General features: G+C 43.3%; 1 protein-coding gene across 2 annotated transcripts in view; it reads right to left on the bottom strand.

The window, feature by feature from the left end:
• The window catches only part of UGT8 (UDP glycosyltransferase 8), a 78114-nt gene that overhangs the window by 14333 nt on the left and 45765 nt on the right, over positions 1–18016 (bottom strand). For both annotated transcript variants that reach the window (XM_045017242.1, XM_045017241.1), the window contains exon 3: positions 5683–5825. In XM_045017242.1, coding sequence (XP_044873177.1) covers positions 5683–5825 — 143 coding nt within the window. The remainder of the gene's footprint in view (positions 1–5682; positions 5826–18016) is intronic.

The raw sequence follows: 18016 nt of genomic DNA, 5'->3' as shown, positions 1-18016 counted from the left end.
GCGTGTTTTCAGGAACTCTGGTCTGTTTAGACGCCTGCAGGAAGGTAGTTTCTTCCCGGACCACAAAATAACTCTTGGGGATGTGCAGATGCCTATAGTGATCCTCGGGGACCCAGCCTACCCGCTAATGCCCTGGCTCGTGAAGCCCTATGCAGGCGCCTTGCACAGCGACAAGGAACTCTTCAAGTACCAGCGAGCAGCGTGACCTGTGACTGTTCAGTTTCTTTACAGAGAAGCTGAACCTGCCCCTGTTTCTTTACCAAGTTACTGTTGACTAGGATCTGCAGTTACATACCCCGTCCACCCCGCTTCCCCCACTTCCAACACACGTTTAAAAATAAAATACATGTTCCACTGTAACTTTACAAAGGTTTCTTTTTGATGACTTTGCATTAAAGGGTTGAAACTGGGACGCAGACTGTGCTGGGTAGGGTGTGCGGTGATGTAAAGACCGCCTCTAAACTCGAGGAATGACAGGCTCCTGCTCCCAGAGCGGTCTGCAGTGCCGGACTGGTTGTTTCAACGGAGCCTGCCATCCCTCCTTTTTGGGACTCTGTGTGCGGGGGCTATGTGGCCTTGTGGCGGGGGAGGACGGATACAGATTCCTCTGCTGCGTGGCTCTGTGGTCCAGGACAGGGACCGTTGCATGAGATCTGTAACCTCCCTCCCCCGCTACAAAGTCAAGTACCCCCCCACCCACACAGAACCTGCAAACCACCTCCCATACCGACCAGGGTGCCTACTGACTGCACTGTGTGTGTGACCTGCTGCTGATCCTGCCCCCGTCTCTGTACCCTGCTAAAGGTGACTGTCCTATGCAATACCCTACCCCCTTCCCCACCCACCCACCCACCCCTTCAAACGCAGCGTTCTGTAAAAAAGCATGACGGAAACAGTAATTAACAGCAAAGTATTTTTAATAATTAACCAGACAGTCAGGGGATGAAACTGGAATTGGGGCTAGGGTGAGTCAGGAAGGGAAGGAATTCTCAAAAATTAGGGTATGAGAGCTTTTGGGTACTTGAGCACTCTGCTGGGGTGCAGTGACAGTTTTCACGGCCCCTGGCGCCACTTCTTCTGGTTACTTTGGGTGACGGGAGGTATGGGACTTTGTGGCGGGGGAGGGCGGTTGTAGATACACTGCGGGGGGGGGGGGGGGCTCTGTCCTCCTGGCTGCGGTCCTGCAGAACATACACAAGGCGCCGGAGCGTGTCCATTTGCTCCCTCATTAGTCCAAGCAGCGTTTGAGTCGCCTGCTTGTCTTCCTCACGTCACCTCTCCTCCCGTTCGCTGTGTGAGCGCTGGTACAGAGAGAGGGTCTCCCTCCACTGGCTCTGCTGGTCCGCCTCGGCTCGGGAGCACCCCATAACTTCAGCGATCATCTCGTCCCGTGTCTTTTTCTTTCGCCGCCTAATCTTTGCCAGCCTCTGTGAGGGGGATGCTGTGGCAGGTCTGGAGACAGTCGAAGCTGTGTGATGGGAGAAAGGGAGTGAATTCCTTGCAAAGATACATTTTTGCGAACAATGAACACAGTCTAGTCTGTGTCTGTGAACAACACCATGCACAGCACCTATCTCGTCCGCACTCCTGCAGCAGGCAATCCTGAAAGCATAAACTCTGCCCCTGTTCTACCCCATCGCAGTGTCCCCCGACCCTTGCACTTCTGGGTTGAGATCCCAGTGCCTGATGGTGCAAATTTCATTGTCGCGGGTGGTTCTGGGTAAATGTAGTCAGTCATTCCTTCCTCCGGGAAAGCAACGCCAGACAATCATTTCGAGCCCGTTTTCCCTGGATTGCCTTGGCATACGCCATAGCGTGGCAACCATGGAGCCTGTTTTGCCTTTTGTCACTGTCACCGTATGTGTACTAGATGCCGCGGACAGCGGCGATTCAGCAGCGCTACACAGCAGCATTCATTTGCTTTTGCATGACAGCAGAGATGGTTATCAGCCAATGTAAACTGGCAAGGTGATGAAGGGTAGCTGTCCTATTGCACTACACCTTCTGCTGCTGTCATAGGTGCCCCTGGCCGAGATCAGCCGGGGGCGCAAAAGACAAAACTGGGAATGACTCCCCGAGTCAATCCCTCCTTTATGGTATCTAAAAATAGAAACAGTCCCGCCTAGAATATGGGGCAACTGTACTAGGGTTGCAGTGTATCAGAGAACTACAGAGCACAGCCGCTCTGTGTCAGATCCCGCAGGAATGACGAGCTGCGTGCCATTCACAGGGGGTGCCCCTGCAACAACCCTACCTGTTGCTTCCCTCCTCCTCCAGCCTTCCTGGGCTACCGTTGTAGTGTCCCCCCATTTGTATGCTGAACTAATAAGAAATGCAGGAATAAGAAACAGTGACTTGTTAGGGAAATGAAATGAGGGTAAGGCAGCCTCCAGCTGCTATGATAGTCCAGGCAGTACAGAATCTTTTCTTTACACATGAAGGGCGGGGGCTGATGGAGCTCAGCCCCCTGTTGCTATGATGAAGACGGTTAGCAGGCCGTCTACTGATGACGAGGACAGGTAGCAGTCCTATTGCACTACACCATCTACCGCAAGGCTGATGATGAGGACGGGTACCAGTCATTTTGCACCATCAGTCACCCATGAGGCGGGGGAGAGGATGCTACCGTATCGTGCCGCAGCATCGCGTCTACCAGCAGCATTCAGTACACAAAGGGTGACATTTACAAGAGTCAAGAGAGGATTTCTTTCCCTTTTCCTTCTGGGGGTGGGGGGTGGCTGTACATTGACGAGCTATGCCCTGAACCACCGCGGACCCTGTGTTTGACCCTAGAAGCATTTGGAGCTCAGCCAAGAATGCAAATGATTTTCGGACACAGCGGGAACTGTGGGATAGCTTGCATCCTCAGTCCCCCCCCTCCCTCCCTTTATGAGTGTCCATTTGATTATTTGGCTTTCCGTTACGCTTGTCACGCAGCAGCGTGCTGACTCTCTGCTACGCCGTCTGTCCGGAGATTTTTTAAAAATACTTTGGACCAGGCGTAACATTACGGTAATTTTCCTAATTAGATGCAGGAGTCGCCGAGCGAGATCGCCCTGAGGACGGTCACTGAAGGAGATAGAGAGCGCATGCTGCGTGAAAGCCAGCACAAACCAGGGGCCTATGCAGCCGTGCTCGGGGAGGCAATGCTCCCTGAGTACCTCATGAAAGCCTGGCGCGGAAAAGTGTGCTACCATGGAGCACCCAATAAGGCAGCTCTCCCCAGGAACCTCCTGCGGAGGCTTTTCGATTACCTCCAGGAGAGCTTCGTGGAGATCTCCCAGGAGAATTTCTGTTCTGTCCCCATATATATAGACCTCCTTTTCACATAGTTCAGATTCCTGTTCCATTAATAATAAAAGTTTACATGGTTACAGCACTTACCGACTGATCCTTCCCCTGATTCAGGGTCCAGGTTAACGGCCGGGGAGGGTTGGTAGGGGATCTCCGTGACGGTGATGAAGAGATCCTGGCTGTCGGGGAAACCAGCGTTGTAAGCGCTCTCGCCTGCCTCGTCCTCCACAAACCCTTCCTCATCTTCCCCGTCCGCGAACATCGCCGAGGAACTGGCCGTCGACACTGTCCCATCGTCAGAGTCCATGCTCACTGGTGGGGCAGTGGTGGCAGGCTCCGTAGCGTCCGTTTGCCGCTTTGATTTTTTGGTAGCCTTGTCTGGCGTCCTTGATTTTCACGCGGCGCTGTGTTGCATCCCGCCTGTATCCTCTGTCTCTCATGGCTTTGGAGACCTTCCCGTAGGTCTTTGCATTCCGTTTGTTGGAGCGCAGCTCCGAAAGCACAGACTCCTCGCCTCACACACCGATCAGATCCAAGACTTCCCGGTCAGTCTATGCTGGGTCCCTCTTTCTATTCAGAGATTACATGAACTCCTCTGCTGGAGAGCTCTGCATCGTTGCCGGTGCTGCTGAGCTCGCCCCGATGTCCAACCAGGACATGAGATTCAAACTGTCCAGACAGGAAAAGGAATTCAAATTTTCCCGGGGCTTTTCCTGTGTGGCTGGTCAGAACATCCAAGCTGGGACTGCTGTCCAGAGCGTCAACAGAGTGGTGCACTGTGGGATAGCTCCCGGAGCTACTAAGTTCGATTTGCATCCACACCTAGCCTAATTCGACATAGCCATGTCGAATTTAGCGCTACTCCCCTCGTCGGGGAGGAGTACAGAATTCGAACTAAAGAGCCCTCTATGTCGAATTAAATGGCTTCCTGGTGTGGACGGGTGCACGGTTAATTCGAATTAACGCTGCTAAATTCGAATTAAAGTCCTAGTGTAGACCAGGCCTTAGAGTGAGAAGCATTATGCTCAAGCTGTCTGTTGTTTTCTAAATAATCTGTGCCCTCTTGGTGTTTTTTCTCTTACGGGCAATGATGTTTTAGAATACTGTGCAAAGCCTGTCACTTTTGAGACAAAATTAAAACTTCAACATAAAGAAAGGGACAGGGAGGGGCCAGAACACTGGATCACTCTGTTCAATGCTGTTTAGTAATAATCATGATAATTAAGAATAAATACAGCATACATAACTACAAATGTCCATTAATAATGACAGCAGGAATAACAGCTACCAGAAGGCAATGAAATGTTTCTCTCCTGGAGAAGGGCAATTTGATATATTTTATATAAAGTGCTGCTCCCTCATCCTGAGCAGACTCCAGAAGGGAGATTCAGGATTAATATTCTTCATTTCCTGTTCTAAATTGTTGTGTTGCACAGCTGTGTGCTCTTAAACATTTGCATTTAACAAAAGTGCTTTCACTGATAGTAAAGGAGTGGTTCTATGGCTCAAACCAGGAGATGCTGGAAATGCAAAATTTCTCACCCGCTCCTACCTAATTATTGTTACGCAGCAAGCTAAGGAATGCAAGTACCTATGGACCAGTCTGAGACCTGGGGGGAGATTTCTAAGTTTCCAAGTGAGAGGGTGAGGATGCCTTATGCTTACACAGAGGAGTCTCCACATTCATGTGATCTACTAATCACTCCAGCCAAGCAAAGGGAGAGAGAGAGATTTCTCTTTCCCTCTTTGTGTTTAACAGGCAAGATAAAGACAAGGATGAGGGGCAACACAAACAACAGGGAGCTGCAGGCAAGGAAGACAGACAGACAGATTGAGACAAATGGAGACAAAGGAGAGAGAAGGACAGTTCAGAGGACAAGAATTTCCTACCTGAACAAAGGTTCTTGTTCACACACCGCCCTTTCTCCTTCCTTCCTGTCATGTTTGTTTCTTTGGCCCCATCCCCAACATTAAGTCAATAGGATAATATCATCCCCAATTCCTAATATGAGGTTTTTAGCTAGCAGTTATGTTTAAAAGCCTCAAATGTTATACATACCCTCACAAAGTTCCTCGTATTGTTCTATTTTTTTTTCTGGCTTACATCCCAATGCTTGAATATAACCTGAACTGCACTCTGCTAGGAGACTGCTGTGTTTCTGACTACAAGGACAGTGCTGCAAATCCAGCTTCTGTGAGAAAGTGGGGAGGGAGGTTATAAAAGGGCAATAAATATCACCTTTCATGAAAGAATTAAGTCCCTCCTGCTATCCTGCCTATCTACATTGTGTATCTCAAATTCAATTTGCTTTCAAACCAGGACAGCCCAAATGTGAGGTGAGAAACCTTCAGATCTACCTCAGACATGTATTATACTGTAGCTCTTACCTCCAGATAACCCTCTGAGGAAGTCTTGCCAGGGCATATGCTAATTTATTTGCTATGTCTTCTGACAAATATTTCACTCCAGCTCCAAATGAGACAAGGACAAAGCCATTTTCATTAGCACCATTCACCCATGTTTGAAGATCCTGTGGAAACAAACATTTGCACTGAGCATTGTAAAACAAGCATCAGAATAAAATTACCATTGCATACTGGAAATTTGTCTGTCAGTCACTGCAGTGCTTCACGAGGCATTTGAATTTTGGAAATTAGGTTGTATAATAACCAAGAGATTCAGACTACATAACTGATATTTTGAAAGTTATTAATATTAAATTTATCCCTAGTTTGGGTTTAATTAATGCCTTTATACTAACAGCCAATATCACAGGTCAAGAGAGTCTTTCCTAATTCGTTAAGGTAACAAATATTGTTTACATATAGAAGCAGATTTGCATCTGATCTCAGATAGACAGGTACACATAGTTGTGTATTTGCAAATGCACAAGAACAAGATATATGCAACATATGAATAAAGCCCTAAACTAAACTCCAGAATCCAAGGTTTGGCCTTAACCAAAGAAGGGAAGGAACTTTAAATAGAGGGTTTTTTTAAAGGGCAAAGATATTTTATTAGGCTATTATAAGTACAAAAGAGTAGAGAACTAGGGATTTGGAGAAACAGATAATTTCTTCTTATAAACCTGGCGTTAACATTACTGAACAACAAAATGTTCACTTCACAAGCTATTTTATTTTTGGTAATCACTAGGAATAGCCAGATCCTAGGCTTAGATACTTCTTTACCTTTGAACTTCACTGAACTCTTCTTTAGTTTATTTAGATAGCCATGTGCAGCATTCCAAAGACATAAAATAACAATATTATAAAATAATACTGCCCCAAAACAATCAAAACCTTCTACACAAGTTAAAAACCAAAGCTGAAATCTTGACACCATTGAAGTCAAAGGCAAACCACCACATTGACTGCAGTTAAATCAGAATTTCACTATGAAGACTATATTAAAATATACAAATATACCAAAGGCAATGTTCTTCAGTTCTGTTACTAAAGTACATATATGATACAAGATAAACAATATGCAAACATTACCTACTGAAAGAACAGTAGCACAGACTGGGATGCTTTCTCTAGTACATAGCACAATTAAAACCTTGTAATTACTGCACAAGCACCCATTCATCTCCAGGTTAATCCAGATTCTGCCCCTCAGAACTTCAGGGCACAGGGCTTCCAATAATGGAAAGTCTGGCCACGTGTCAACAAAACACCTCTCCACCAAGGGGCGCACAGATGATCTGCCCATCACCAAAAGCAGGTGGCACTGGCAGGGAAGAGGGCATGGACCAGTTGCCTGAGGGAATGATTCAGTACCTCCACTAATGAACCCAAGTAAAATCAGCCCTCCCTTAGGCATGGCAGTAGCTCAAAGTAATCTGTGCCCACTAGGCATTAGACAAGCCTGTTTTACTGTGGGACATTCACCTGCCTACAGGGGAGAGGGATTTACATTTTGAAAATGTTTTAGATAATAACACTGTCACATTCTCAGTCAATGGAGAAGCCAGTCTCCACTGTGTATCAAATAAACTCAATTTGCTGATAACTAGAGGCAATTGGGTGGAGGGCGAGGAGGGGGGGGGAGAGAGAGAATGAACAATACAACACATGCTAATTTTTATTAAGTCAAGGTCATTTTCACTTTCCAAATGTACTGCAAGTAGCAGTCCATCTGTAATCTACTGTGTAAGGAGGCGAAGGTGACAGTACTTCTTCCACAATCAGCAGAACTTTATGGCACTGACTGGAACTTTCAGTGGTTATATTTGCAAAGCAGCATCAAACCTTTTATGAAAGGTAGTATTTCAATGGCTAATAATTGTATTGGATGCTATATGAAATGTTAACTGCTACTTTTCAAATATAATATATTCCCATAGAAGCATGTGACAGAAAATACTACTAATATTAAAGAAGAGTCTGCAATAGAATGTTTCCCAAACAATCCATCATAATGGATATCAGAATTGTTCCACAATTCATCAGTCACTTGTTGGAAAGGATTTAGTCATAAGAAAAACAGCAACAGTATTAATGTTTATTTTCACCACCGAGTAAGGTAAAACCATGGCTCTACTGAATTCAGTGTGAGGTTTGCCATTAGCTTCAATAGAGTCAGGATTGCACTCTTAGTTTTTAATACAATAAGCACATGTTAGCAGTTTCGGGTAATTAATATTGAAAAAGTAATTTTTAAATACAGCTGGTGTGTGGAGTCGCAGAAAGAGTCAGATTTTTTGGATGGAATTTTGTGCAAAAAGTCTTCCAGAGTTCAGAATTGGACACATTCCCCTCGAAAAGAACACAAAGGTGATATTAAGTAATTTGTCCTGTTCTTGTTATAGTCAGTAGAAAACGTATAATAAGGTCAAGCTGGTGTTTGTATAAACAAGAGGAAGGAAGCACAGGAGAATTCCTTATTGATTGATCCCGGTTTTTGATGCAGGGTGTAAAATAATCAATTGAAATGTACAGTATTAGTTTTCACTGGAATTCCACAGTAAGAGTCTTTTTTCTTCCATTACGGGTCATCTGCCTATTTACTGTAACAGTTAAACTATGAAAAAAGAGACAGCAAAATTTGAACCCCTCAGTTGACTTTGTTGAAATAAAGTTTATATAACCTCAAGCCAGCAGATAAAACTTCCCAAGAATACTGTGATAGCAAAGCCCTGCAGAGTCAGAGTAAAAATATCTCTGTAGATCAGAAAAAGAAGAGTTGCTAGCTAAACAGAAATCCAAAACAAACAAGAACAATGTCATCAGGATATCAAGAAAAGGTAGATAAGACCAGGAGGCCAGTGTGCTAAATAGACTTGCCTTTTGCTTTTGGAAACACAAACTCAAATCCTGTTTAGATCCTAACTGATGTCAGGCAGTGTTATAAACCGATACCAATGCCTTTCAGATATCCTAGTCTTCAGAATGCTATTTAATTTCTTGGAACCATGATTCATTGCTATTTTCATAAGACTTATAATAAGGCCCACAATTACAATTCTCACACAGCATTAGGAAATGGGCATGAGAATTGAGTAAAAGGAAAATCAAGTGGGCTGTTTACACTGTGCAGCTTGTTCTGTCAACAGCACCTCAAACAGTATAAATATAATTTACTAACACATTAGGACATAAGACCACAAAAACTAACATCCAATAAAATACAGCATGTATACCAATGGCCAGTGAACTGCCTCCTGCTACACAATGAAAAAATGATTTCCATTTTCTGAAGAATGCCTGTTTGAGTCACATCTTGCCACTTAACCATATTTTTTCCCTTGCCTTCCTGATTCTTTTTTGTCTGGGGATCTGCATTCTTTCTGTGACTGTTACTGTATCCTTTAGCCTCCACCCTGAGCCTAAGACTTTTAATTTCTATACTTTGATCTTTTTTATTACTTTCCTCATTTTTTGGAAGCCCTCCTTTTTAAACTTTAGTGTTGCAGAGCTAATTTTTGGTATAATTCTTCCCTTGAAAATGTTGAACTTAATTAAATTGTGGTAATTTTTATATAATAGCTCAATGTAACCATTTCCTGTGTATTGTTTAGGGCTAAATTGAGAATAGCCTCACCTTCTTGTGTGTTCTAGAACAAGCTGTTCCAGAAACAGTAATGCGAGGTGTTGTGTGAGGTGTATCTTTAAACCTGTCCAATTGTGACATATGACCAGTTCATATATTGTTAGTTGAAGTCATCCATTTTTATTGTTTTATAAGACTTAGAGGTCTCGTTGACTTCCCTGGATATTGTGCACTCAGATGGCCTTTTTCTGATCAGGAGGTCAGTGATATAACTCTTTAGTATATATGTATTCTTATAATTGGGATTTTTCTAAGTATCCAAAGTACAAGACAGCAAGTCAGAGGATCTTAGTTCTATTTTTACCTCAGCCACTAATTTAAACTCTTTACGCCTCAGTTTCACCATAGAGAAAATGGACATAAGAATACTAACTTTACAAAGATGTTTTGAGGCTTTATTAATTAATTAATTAACATCTGAAAAGCACTTTGAGATCTCATGAAAGGCACTAGAGAAATGCAAAGTATTATGCTCAGAACTAGAGAGAAAGAGAAAGACCACAGGAACTTTGCATTGCTTATACTTATTACCTACGAAATTCACGGCTCATTTTGGTCAATTTCATGGTTGTTGGATTTTAAAGATTGTAAATTTCATGATTTCAGATGTTTAAATTAAAATTTCACAGTGTTGTAATTGTAGGGGTCCTGACCCAAAAAGGAGTTGTGGAGAGGTCACAAGGTGATTGTCGGGGGGTTGCGGTACTGCTACCCTTACTTCTGCGCTACTGGCTGGTATCCCAGCTGTGAAGGCAGAACTGCTGCCAGCAGCAACACAGAGGTAAGGATGGTATGGTATTGCCACCCTTCTGCACTGCTGCCTTCAGAGCTGAACCCTCCATCAGCAGCCACCACTCTCTGGCCACCCAGCTCTGAAGGCAGCAGTGGTATGGTATTGCCACCCTTACTTCTGCACTGCTACTGGTGGGGCACTGCTTTCAGCGCGAGTCACCAAGCCAACAGCTGCTACTCTCCGGCTGCCCAGCTCTGAGAAACACTGGTCTCCCCTGTGAAATCTATATAGTATAGGGTAAAAGCACACAAAAGACCAGATTTCATAGCCCATGACACGTTTTTCATGGCTGTTAATTTAGTAGGGCCCTACTTATACAGTGTCAACCATATCTCCATGCTCTTTGATTTATATGTTACAACTAGGCACTCTTATGCTTCTCCCCTTCAATCCAATGCCATTACACAAGCAGAAGAGGACGGTGTGTGACACAGACACTGGCACGGAATATTTACTTTAACTGACCTTAAGCAACAGAATTCCAAACATGACAGGCTTCCCTTATAACAAAGACAACAAACACCATAGCTGGCACTATTGCTCACTTATTTTTCTCTTCCAGCAACAGGAAGTCATATCCTTGAGAGAAATCCTGAAGAGTTTATCTTCTGTAATTAAGGAGATTCAAAGTAAATAAAAGTAACATTAACAGTTGCTTAGATAGCAGTACCTATGCTAGGCTGAATTAGACAGCTGGTTCCTATTGGACAGGATGCATGACTTCCAATATGTGAACGGCAGTGAACAGCTATGGTGTTTGTTACAAGGTAAACCAAAGGTAAATCCAGCAAGACAAGACAGATAATACAAGTGGTGTTAGGTAAAAACAAAATTTAACATTTGTCTTGTCTACTCGGGCTTTAAGCAATTCAGCACAGGGACTGTCTTTCTAAAATTTTGTACAGCATCTAACTCATTATATGGCTGTTCTGTCTTTTATTCTGTTTAAGGTCTGATCCAACTACTACTTAATGCAATGAAAAGGCTCCCACTGATTTCACTGGAAACTTGGTTGGTCCCCTAAGATGCCAAATAATAATGAACAATCGTATTCTTTTAGGCATAGCTCTAAGGGGCTGCTCTTACCTGTGTCAGCCCAGGAGAAGTCCAAGTGACCCTGAACCCGGTGAGCCTGAATCCTGATCTCTGAATTCAGATTTACCTTAATACCATTTGTTTAAGGCTTACATAGGCCTCTAGCTAAGGAACATACTCAGGGGTACTGCTGTCCTACTTTCCTGGACTGCAGCCCCGCTTTCAGCACAGGCTGGTGCTGAAAATTAGAAGTGCTGCGCATGGGTTACAGATAATAGAACAGATAAATTGTGTTCTTAGATAGTAAACTGCTCAGTGAAGGGACTGTGTCCTTAAATCTGTTTGCATAGTACTATGGGACCTTAACCTTCACAGGGGCCTCTGGGCACTACTGTCAGATAAATATTATGTAAAAATAATAATCAGGTATATGAGCTGAAGAAATGCAGAACCAGAATTTACACACTCTCCTTGCAAAGTTTATTAATTGCAATAGCTTTCCCCTAGATTTTCTTTTTTTCTTTAAAAAAATATAATTGTTTCCCATTATCTCTTTAGTATTTTTATTTAAAAAGTAGGAAATTAAATCCAAACAATTAGTGTTAACACGCCATTAAGGTTGCAAAATGAAGTATGCAAATCAGTTATGGATGTTTACTAAACATTAACAGAGCACACTGCACAAATGTAGTATTTTCTGTTACTCTGTTATTAATGCATATTATAAAATATTAAGATGTGCAACTTAACACTTAGAATTTTAAAAAACAGAATATGAACTGAGCCCTTAGAATATGAAAAACAGTGCTTTACCAACATAATTACTGTGACACTGCAGTCACAGCCTTATCTTTAGAAATTTTCTCTTTTGAGTTCTTGATCTTGCACCCCTAACACAAGTCTCATGCAAGATTACTAGAGTAAAATACAAATACTGAGCTGGATCTTGTCAAACCTTCATCACCCAAGTAATCCCAGTTGAATAACTTGCATTCTTAAGGTTGCAGCATCAGTGCCACTATTTTATTGATACACCCACATTTGTCATTAATGTAAACTTGCAGTCCCATCCCTATGCCATCTATGCTCTTTATATATATGCTTTGCGGGGCTTTGCGGGGCTGGTTATGGACTGGGACACAGAAATGCCTCTACTGTGTGTCTTTCCTTCCATGATTCTATATGTTTGTTTAATAAAAACAGAAATATTTGTGAACATTAAACAGTAATGACATGTTACCAAACAGGAAAATTCACTGTTACAAAACCAGTATTTCTTCTCCTAAGTTATACACATTATTTTTCAAAGTATTTTCTTGCTTTTCACCCTGCAACCAGAGAGAGAAATGCCCTGAATGAAAACCTGACCCCACTGAAGTCAATGGCAAAACTCACATTGACTTCAGCGCGGCCATGATTTCATTCTGTTTCCAAGTTCAGTTAACTCTGCCTGATCCCTGACCTGGCCTGTCTGCAACCATTTTTTACCTTGTCCCCATTTGGGGCATTTTAAAGTTCCTTTATTCAAGTGCTTTCCAGACAAGGGGCAAATGTCAATTTCAAGAGGGTCTCACACAACTGGACAGAAACAGCAAGTGAAGCCAATTTCCCTGCACTATCCCTGAGCCCTCTCTCTCTCCAGCTACAGTTTCTCCACATTTCACTAAACAGTCTTGTCTGGTAAAGAGATGATAAATAAAACTCTTTCTGACATTCTCTAAGAGGCAACTCAGATTACCAACCCCAAGAGCACATTGTAAAGGGCTGTATATGCCTTTTACCTAATAAATCCTAAGCCATTACACAAAAAAATGTTCTTTGGCTTTTGGCAAAACTTTTCCACTGGGAGATATTTTCTAGTGGCTTACAGCTCCTGCTCTTTGCTTCTTCCCACTAACACCACCAACTACTTTTCTATCTAGTGCCATCATTTATTTTTTTTTGGTACACGCATGCATCCCAACACCTTTTAATTGGCAGTGACTCCCCTCCTGTGTCAGTCCAGCCTGCAAATCTCAGTTGCTGCTCTCCAAGTGTAACTTTAGTGCCCTCGTGGCCAAGATGGAGTCTGCTCTGCAGGCAGCTCTGGCCAAGAGACAGCGCGCGCAGGAATGCAGCAGGAGAAATCCCTTCCACCCCAGGGGCACCTGTTCCAACCCCCCAGAGTGAACACACCCACCCACAGGAAAAGTACAATGGACATAACAAAGGGAGATATTTATTTACAGAGGGCTGGGAGGAGAAAAACAACAAGGAGAAATATAGGGGGAGCAGTAAAACAGGACTGCATGCAAACCAAGGCCCCACGGACCCAGTGGGAGCACAGGCTGGAGGGGCAGACACTAAGCAATGTGTCTGCGCACAGAGTTCAGGAGGCCTGAGCAAAGTTCCAGTGCGGTGGTGAGTCTTTGGTGCTCCTGGTCGTCTTCGGCGCCAGTGAACTCTCCCCAGCAAACCCCTCCGGTGCCCTCTTCTGCCGCTCTCTGCAAAGCCACACAGAGCGACCACCTCCCCACTTAACTATCTAACAGCCTCCCTCCTTATTCCCAGTGCAGAGTCACAAGCCCCAGTACTCACAGCCCCAGGCAGCTCCGGGCAGCCGTGATACTGGGTCCAGCTCCGGCCTGTCCTTCTTGGGTGATTCCCCCCGGCACAGGGCTCCTCCTGGCTCCTGTCCTGGGCTGTCCCCGATCGGGCCTGTCCTCCTCAGGCCTCCGGCAGGTTCTCTCTGCTTCCTTCTCCAGGGCCAGCCATGCTGCTTCCCCTCTCTCTCCCTCCAGCTCCCGCCCTCCCCCTGGAGTTTCCCTCCTTTTTCTTACTCTCCCCCTCCCCCTTGGGAAAAAGATTTAAAGGGGCCATGCTCTCTAGACCCCAAAGGGGTTACACTAGTTTCCTCCTAATTTTGTGAGGTTGCAGGCAGTCTAAGAGCAGGTCTACAGCAGCGCAGTATCTCTCATCGGTGTAGTTAATCCACCTCCCACGAGAGGCAGTAGCTATGTTGATGAGAGAAGCACGCCCATCAACATAGCACTGATTACACTGGATGTTAGGTTGGTATAACTGATGAGTGATGTAGTTATACCGATGTAAGTTTATAGTATCAGAGGGGTAGCCGTGTTAGTCTGGATCTCTAAAAAGTGACAAAGAGTCCTGTGACACCTTATAGACTAACAGATGTATTGAAGCATAAGCTTTCATGGGTGAATACCCACTTTGTCAGACGCATGGCAAGTTTATAATGTAAACCTGGCCAAAGAGTCTTAAATCACTGACATTTAGCCAGAGTGAGTCACTGGACCAGTGTTTCTGCAAACACTTAGCCCTGGTTGACACTTGACACTACAGAGTTAGGTCAATGCAAGGCAGCTTATGTCAACCTAACTCTGTAAGTGTCTACACTAAAATTTTGCTCCGCCAATGCAACTCACCCGCTACATAACTCCACTACCACGAGAGGCATAGAGTCAGTGTGGATGTATTTAGGTCAATGCAGTGCCAGTGTAGACAATGTCGACTGTTGCTGGCTTTCGGAAGCCACCCCACAATTCCCCACACTGACAATTCAGTTGGTGCAAGGACACCTGATGAGGACATGCACCGCCAACCCAAGGAACAAAGTGTACACAGGCACAAGTGATGTAATTACTATGGCAGCTGTATGCTCATGTAATTTAGGATGACTTAATTTTGTAGTGTTGACATGTCTTTAGTTCCTGGCTTTCAAAATCCATTCAGGGTGGATCAGCATACTTCCCCCTCCCCCCAATCCAGTTTAAATGGTATTCATGTTGTCCTGAGCTACTGCAAATTCAGTGATCTGAGTGCTCAATTTATGTAGAGCAGGAACTATTTTAGGTCAGGGAAATGTGATGCATTTTCTTCTCTGCACTCTTCAGAGTTTCCTCAATATCAGTTCAGACATCCTCCAAACACACTACATTCCTTTGTCTGCTTTAATTTAACTCAGTAACATTCTTGAAGGGTCCTTCTACAGTCCTCTTTACTCCAGTGAGAGTTCTTTATGGGCATGAGGTCATGATAATATCCAGTCAGCAGAAATTGTTTACATACAAATCTGCTTCCAGAAACCCTCATCCCATTCAGTTTGTAACGAAAAAGCCTCTGCAATACCTTTTATGATTTTCAGCTCAGTATCTTTCTACTGAGTTTTAAGTTTATATCTATTACAGATGGTCAAATAAAGTTTAGTATACAATAAAAAAAAGCCAAAACATGCGTACACACACAAATCCCAATGAATTATTCAACCAACTCTAATAAACTTCAACTTCTCTCATTTTATTATTTATTATGCCCACTGGTTTGCCAATCCCTACGAGTTATGGGTGCAGTGTATCATAAAGTAATACTCGAATTTTCATCCCTTTTGGGATTTGACAGAGAAGACAGATAGAGAAAGATATTATTTCATTGCCATTCACCTGTCCCCCACATCTGCAATGTACTATCAGCTGTTCATATATTTTATATTTATTTTAACTTGAGATTTCCTAATGCATTAAAAATATCAACATCTTCTTAAGAAAAACTCTAAAGACTGCTCAGTTGCTTTCATAAACAAGTGCGGTACATCCCTAATGGAACATGCCCTTTGGGTGCACTTGATTACTTTTTAAAGAACAAAACAAACAAAAAATTCCATCAACATATTTAAAAAGTTTTTGATTGTTATCCCTATCAAATGATTCCTCACCCTTGGAAAAACAGACATACAGAGCTATTTGTGCAGTTGGTGTTTTCTCAGCATCTTTGTGGCAGAATCATGATTGTTATTTCATGTTTATGGTTGTTGTATCAAATCAGGCAAGGTACTAACAAGCTTCAACAGGACTTTATTTTTACAATGGAAACCTCTTTTTTTACCAAGCTGCAGCTGCACCCTCTGTAACTCCCACTCAGCCTCCTCAACTCCTCCCCACTCCTTCCTGTTTCCTGTTTCAGACTCCCACTGACTTCACTGGGGTTTGGAGAAGGTCCTCCCAACAGCCAGTGCTCCCAGTTCTAATAATACAAGCAGCATCTAAACACCACAATGGGATAACATATAACACATTTTACAAGCACATAAAAGCACACAGATACTAAAGTAATGGGCACCTTGTACGATAGACACACAGAGAGCTACATAAAGAATAGACATGCCAGGATCCTAATTCTAGTTATTCTCTCACTCTCTTCCTTTTCACATTTTTCTCCTGACATGAGCAATGATTGTTTCAGGAGGCTGAAGTGGAGGCATAGAACAATATACTACAAACAGGCATCAGTTAATGGAACTAGGTTCCCAGCATTCCCTATTCACATACATACTCGGCTCTTTTCAGCACTCGCTTATTCCTGCTTCTCCCACACAAAGAGTCTTAGAGCTAGGCTGCAAATCACATGATATTTTTACATCAAGATAGACATCTGCAGTGACAATTACAATAGCTCTAGTCCCAAAGAATGCTGTAAAAACAAGCTTTGTAAAATTAGGTTAGTGGAGGAAGCTGATAGGGACAGGGGAGAGGTATCCATGTCTCCATATAGATTCATATTATGTTTATATGTTCTTATTATTTATGGTAGAATCTACCTAAGCTTTACAAGGAGAAAGCAAAAGTGTGTTGGGAAGGAAATGTTTGTTCCTTTTTCAATCTGTTTGTCTGGCATATGCAGTGACTGAATAGATCTGGTACTCTATGGTACTGGAAAGAAAAAGATAACATGTGCGAAGAGCATATTGGCAGCTACTGGAAAACTGTATACCACTAACATTTGAAATCATGACATCTGTCATGCAATAGCATAACATGGATGGAACAAATCTTTTAAAAAGCATGGGCAGTCAAAGACTGACCCACAGCCCACTAAAATCAACAGAAGGACTCCCACTGACTTCACTGGGGTTTGGAGAAGGTCCTCAATGACAAAAAAAGCGAACACTTTTTGCTATTTTGCCTGATGGTACTATGCAAGTTCAGTACTATTCTAAAAAGAATCTTCTCATAGTATCATGTGAAAAGCATGAACAACTGAAACTCAAGTTTTCTCTGGTGTACACACGCACGGCAGGCTCTAGGCACCAGCATTCCAAGCATGTGCTTGGGAGCAGCATTTTTCAAGGCGCGGCACTCCAGCTTTATTTATTTATTTATTTATTTGCTTGGGGCGGCAAAAAACCTGGAGCCAGCCCTGTGCACATGATGATTTTTCAAGTTCTTTACGTCCCATTCCAATATATATAAAAAACTATATCTCTTGTAGTACTAAAGTACACATTCTACACACTGAACACTTTACACAATGCTACAGGAAGATCACACTAAACTTTGCCATGTGGAAAAGCAAGCATTCAGTTACACTTAGATTACGCAGTAATAATGAACAATGAAAACCCCTTTCTTCAGTCCATACATATATTATCTGGAGGACTTTCTCTTTCCCTGGCTTTGGTTCCAGTCACCTCTCCATCCACCAAGATTTCAAGATTCTGGAAGCTCCATCCACCAAGACATTCCCACAATTACAATCAGCTGGGGTTAAATCCTTCATCCTAAATTATCTTTCTCCAGAACTGACACGTAGATCACATATTACTTCTTCCTGAACAATGAGGAAGACTATTAGCAACCTAACTTTCTGGCACTTTCTCCTAGATGTCTCACAGACAAATTACCGTATATACTCGTTCATAAGCTGAATTTTTTTAGTAAAAAAGGGAAGCACCAGAGACCCAGAGACGGGAGTCGGCTTATGAATGGGTACAAAGAGGGAGAGGTGGGACCCAGCCCCTCCCCCCAACAGAGGGAGCAAGAAGAGGCAGCACAGCCAGCAGA

The sequence above is a fragment of the Mauremys mutica genome, chromosome 5 (assembly GCF_020497125.1).
Source record: "Mauremys mutica isolate MM-2020 ecotype Southern chromosome 5, ASM2049712v1, whole genome shotgun sequence".
Taxonomy (NCBI): domain Eukaryota; kingdom Metazoa; phylum Chordata; order Testudines; family Geoemydidae; genus Mauremys; species Mauremys mutica.
The sequence above is the reverse complement of the archived record's forward strand: the minus strand, read 5'-3'. Positions and strand labels throughout refer to the sequence as shown.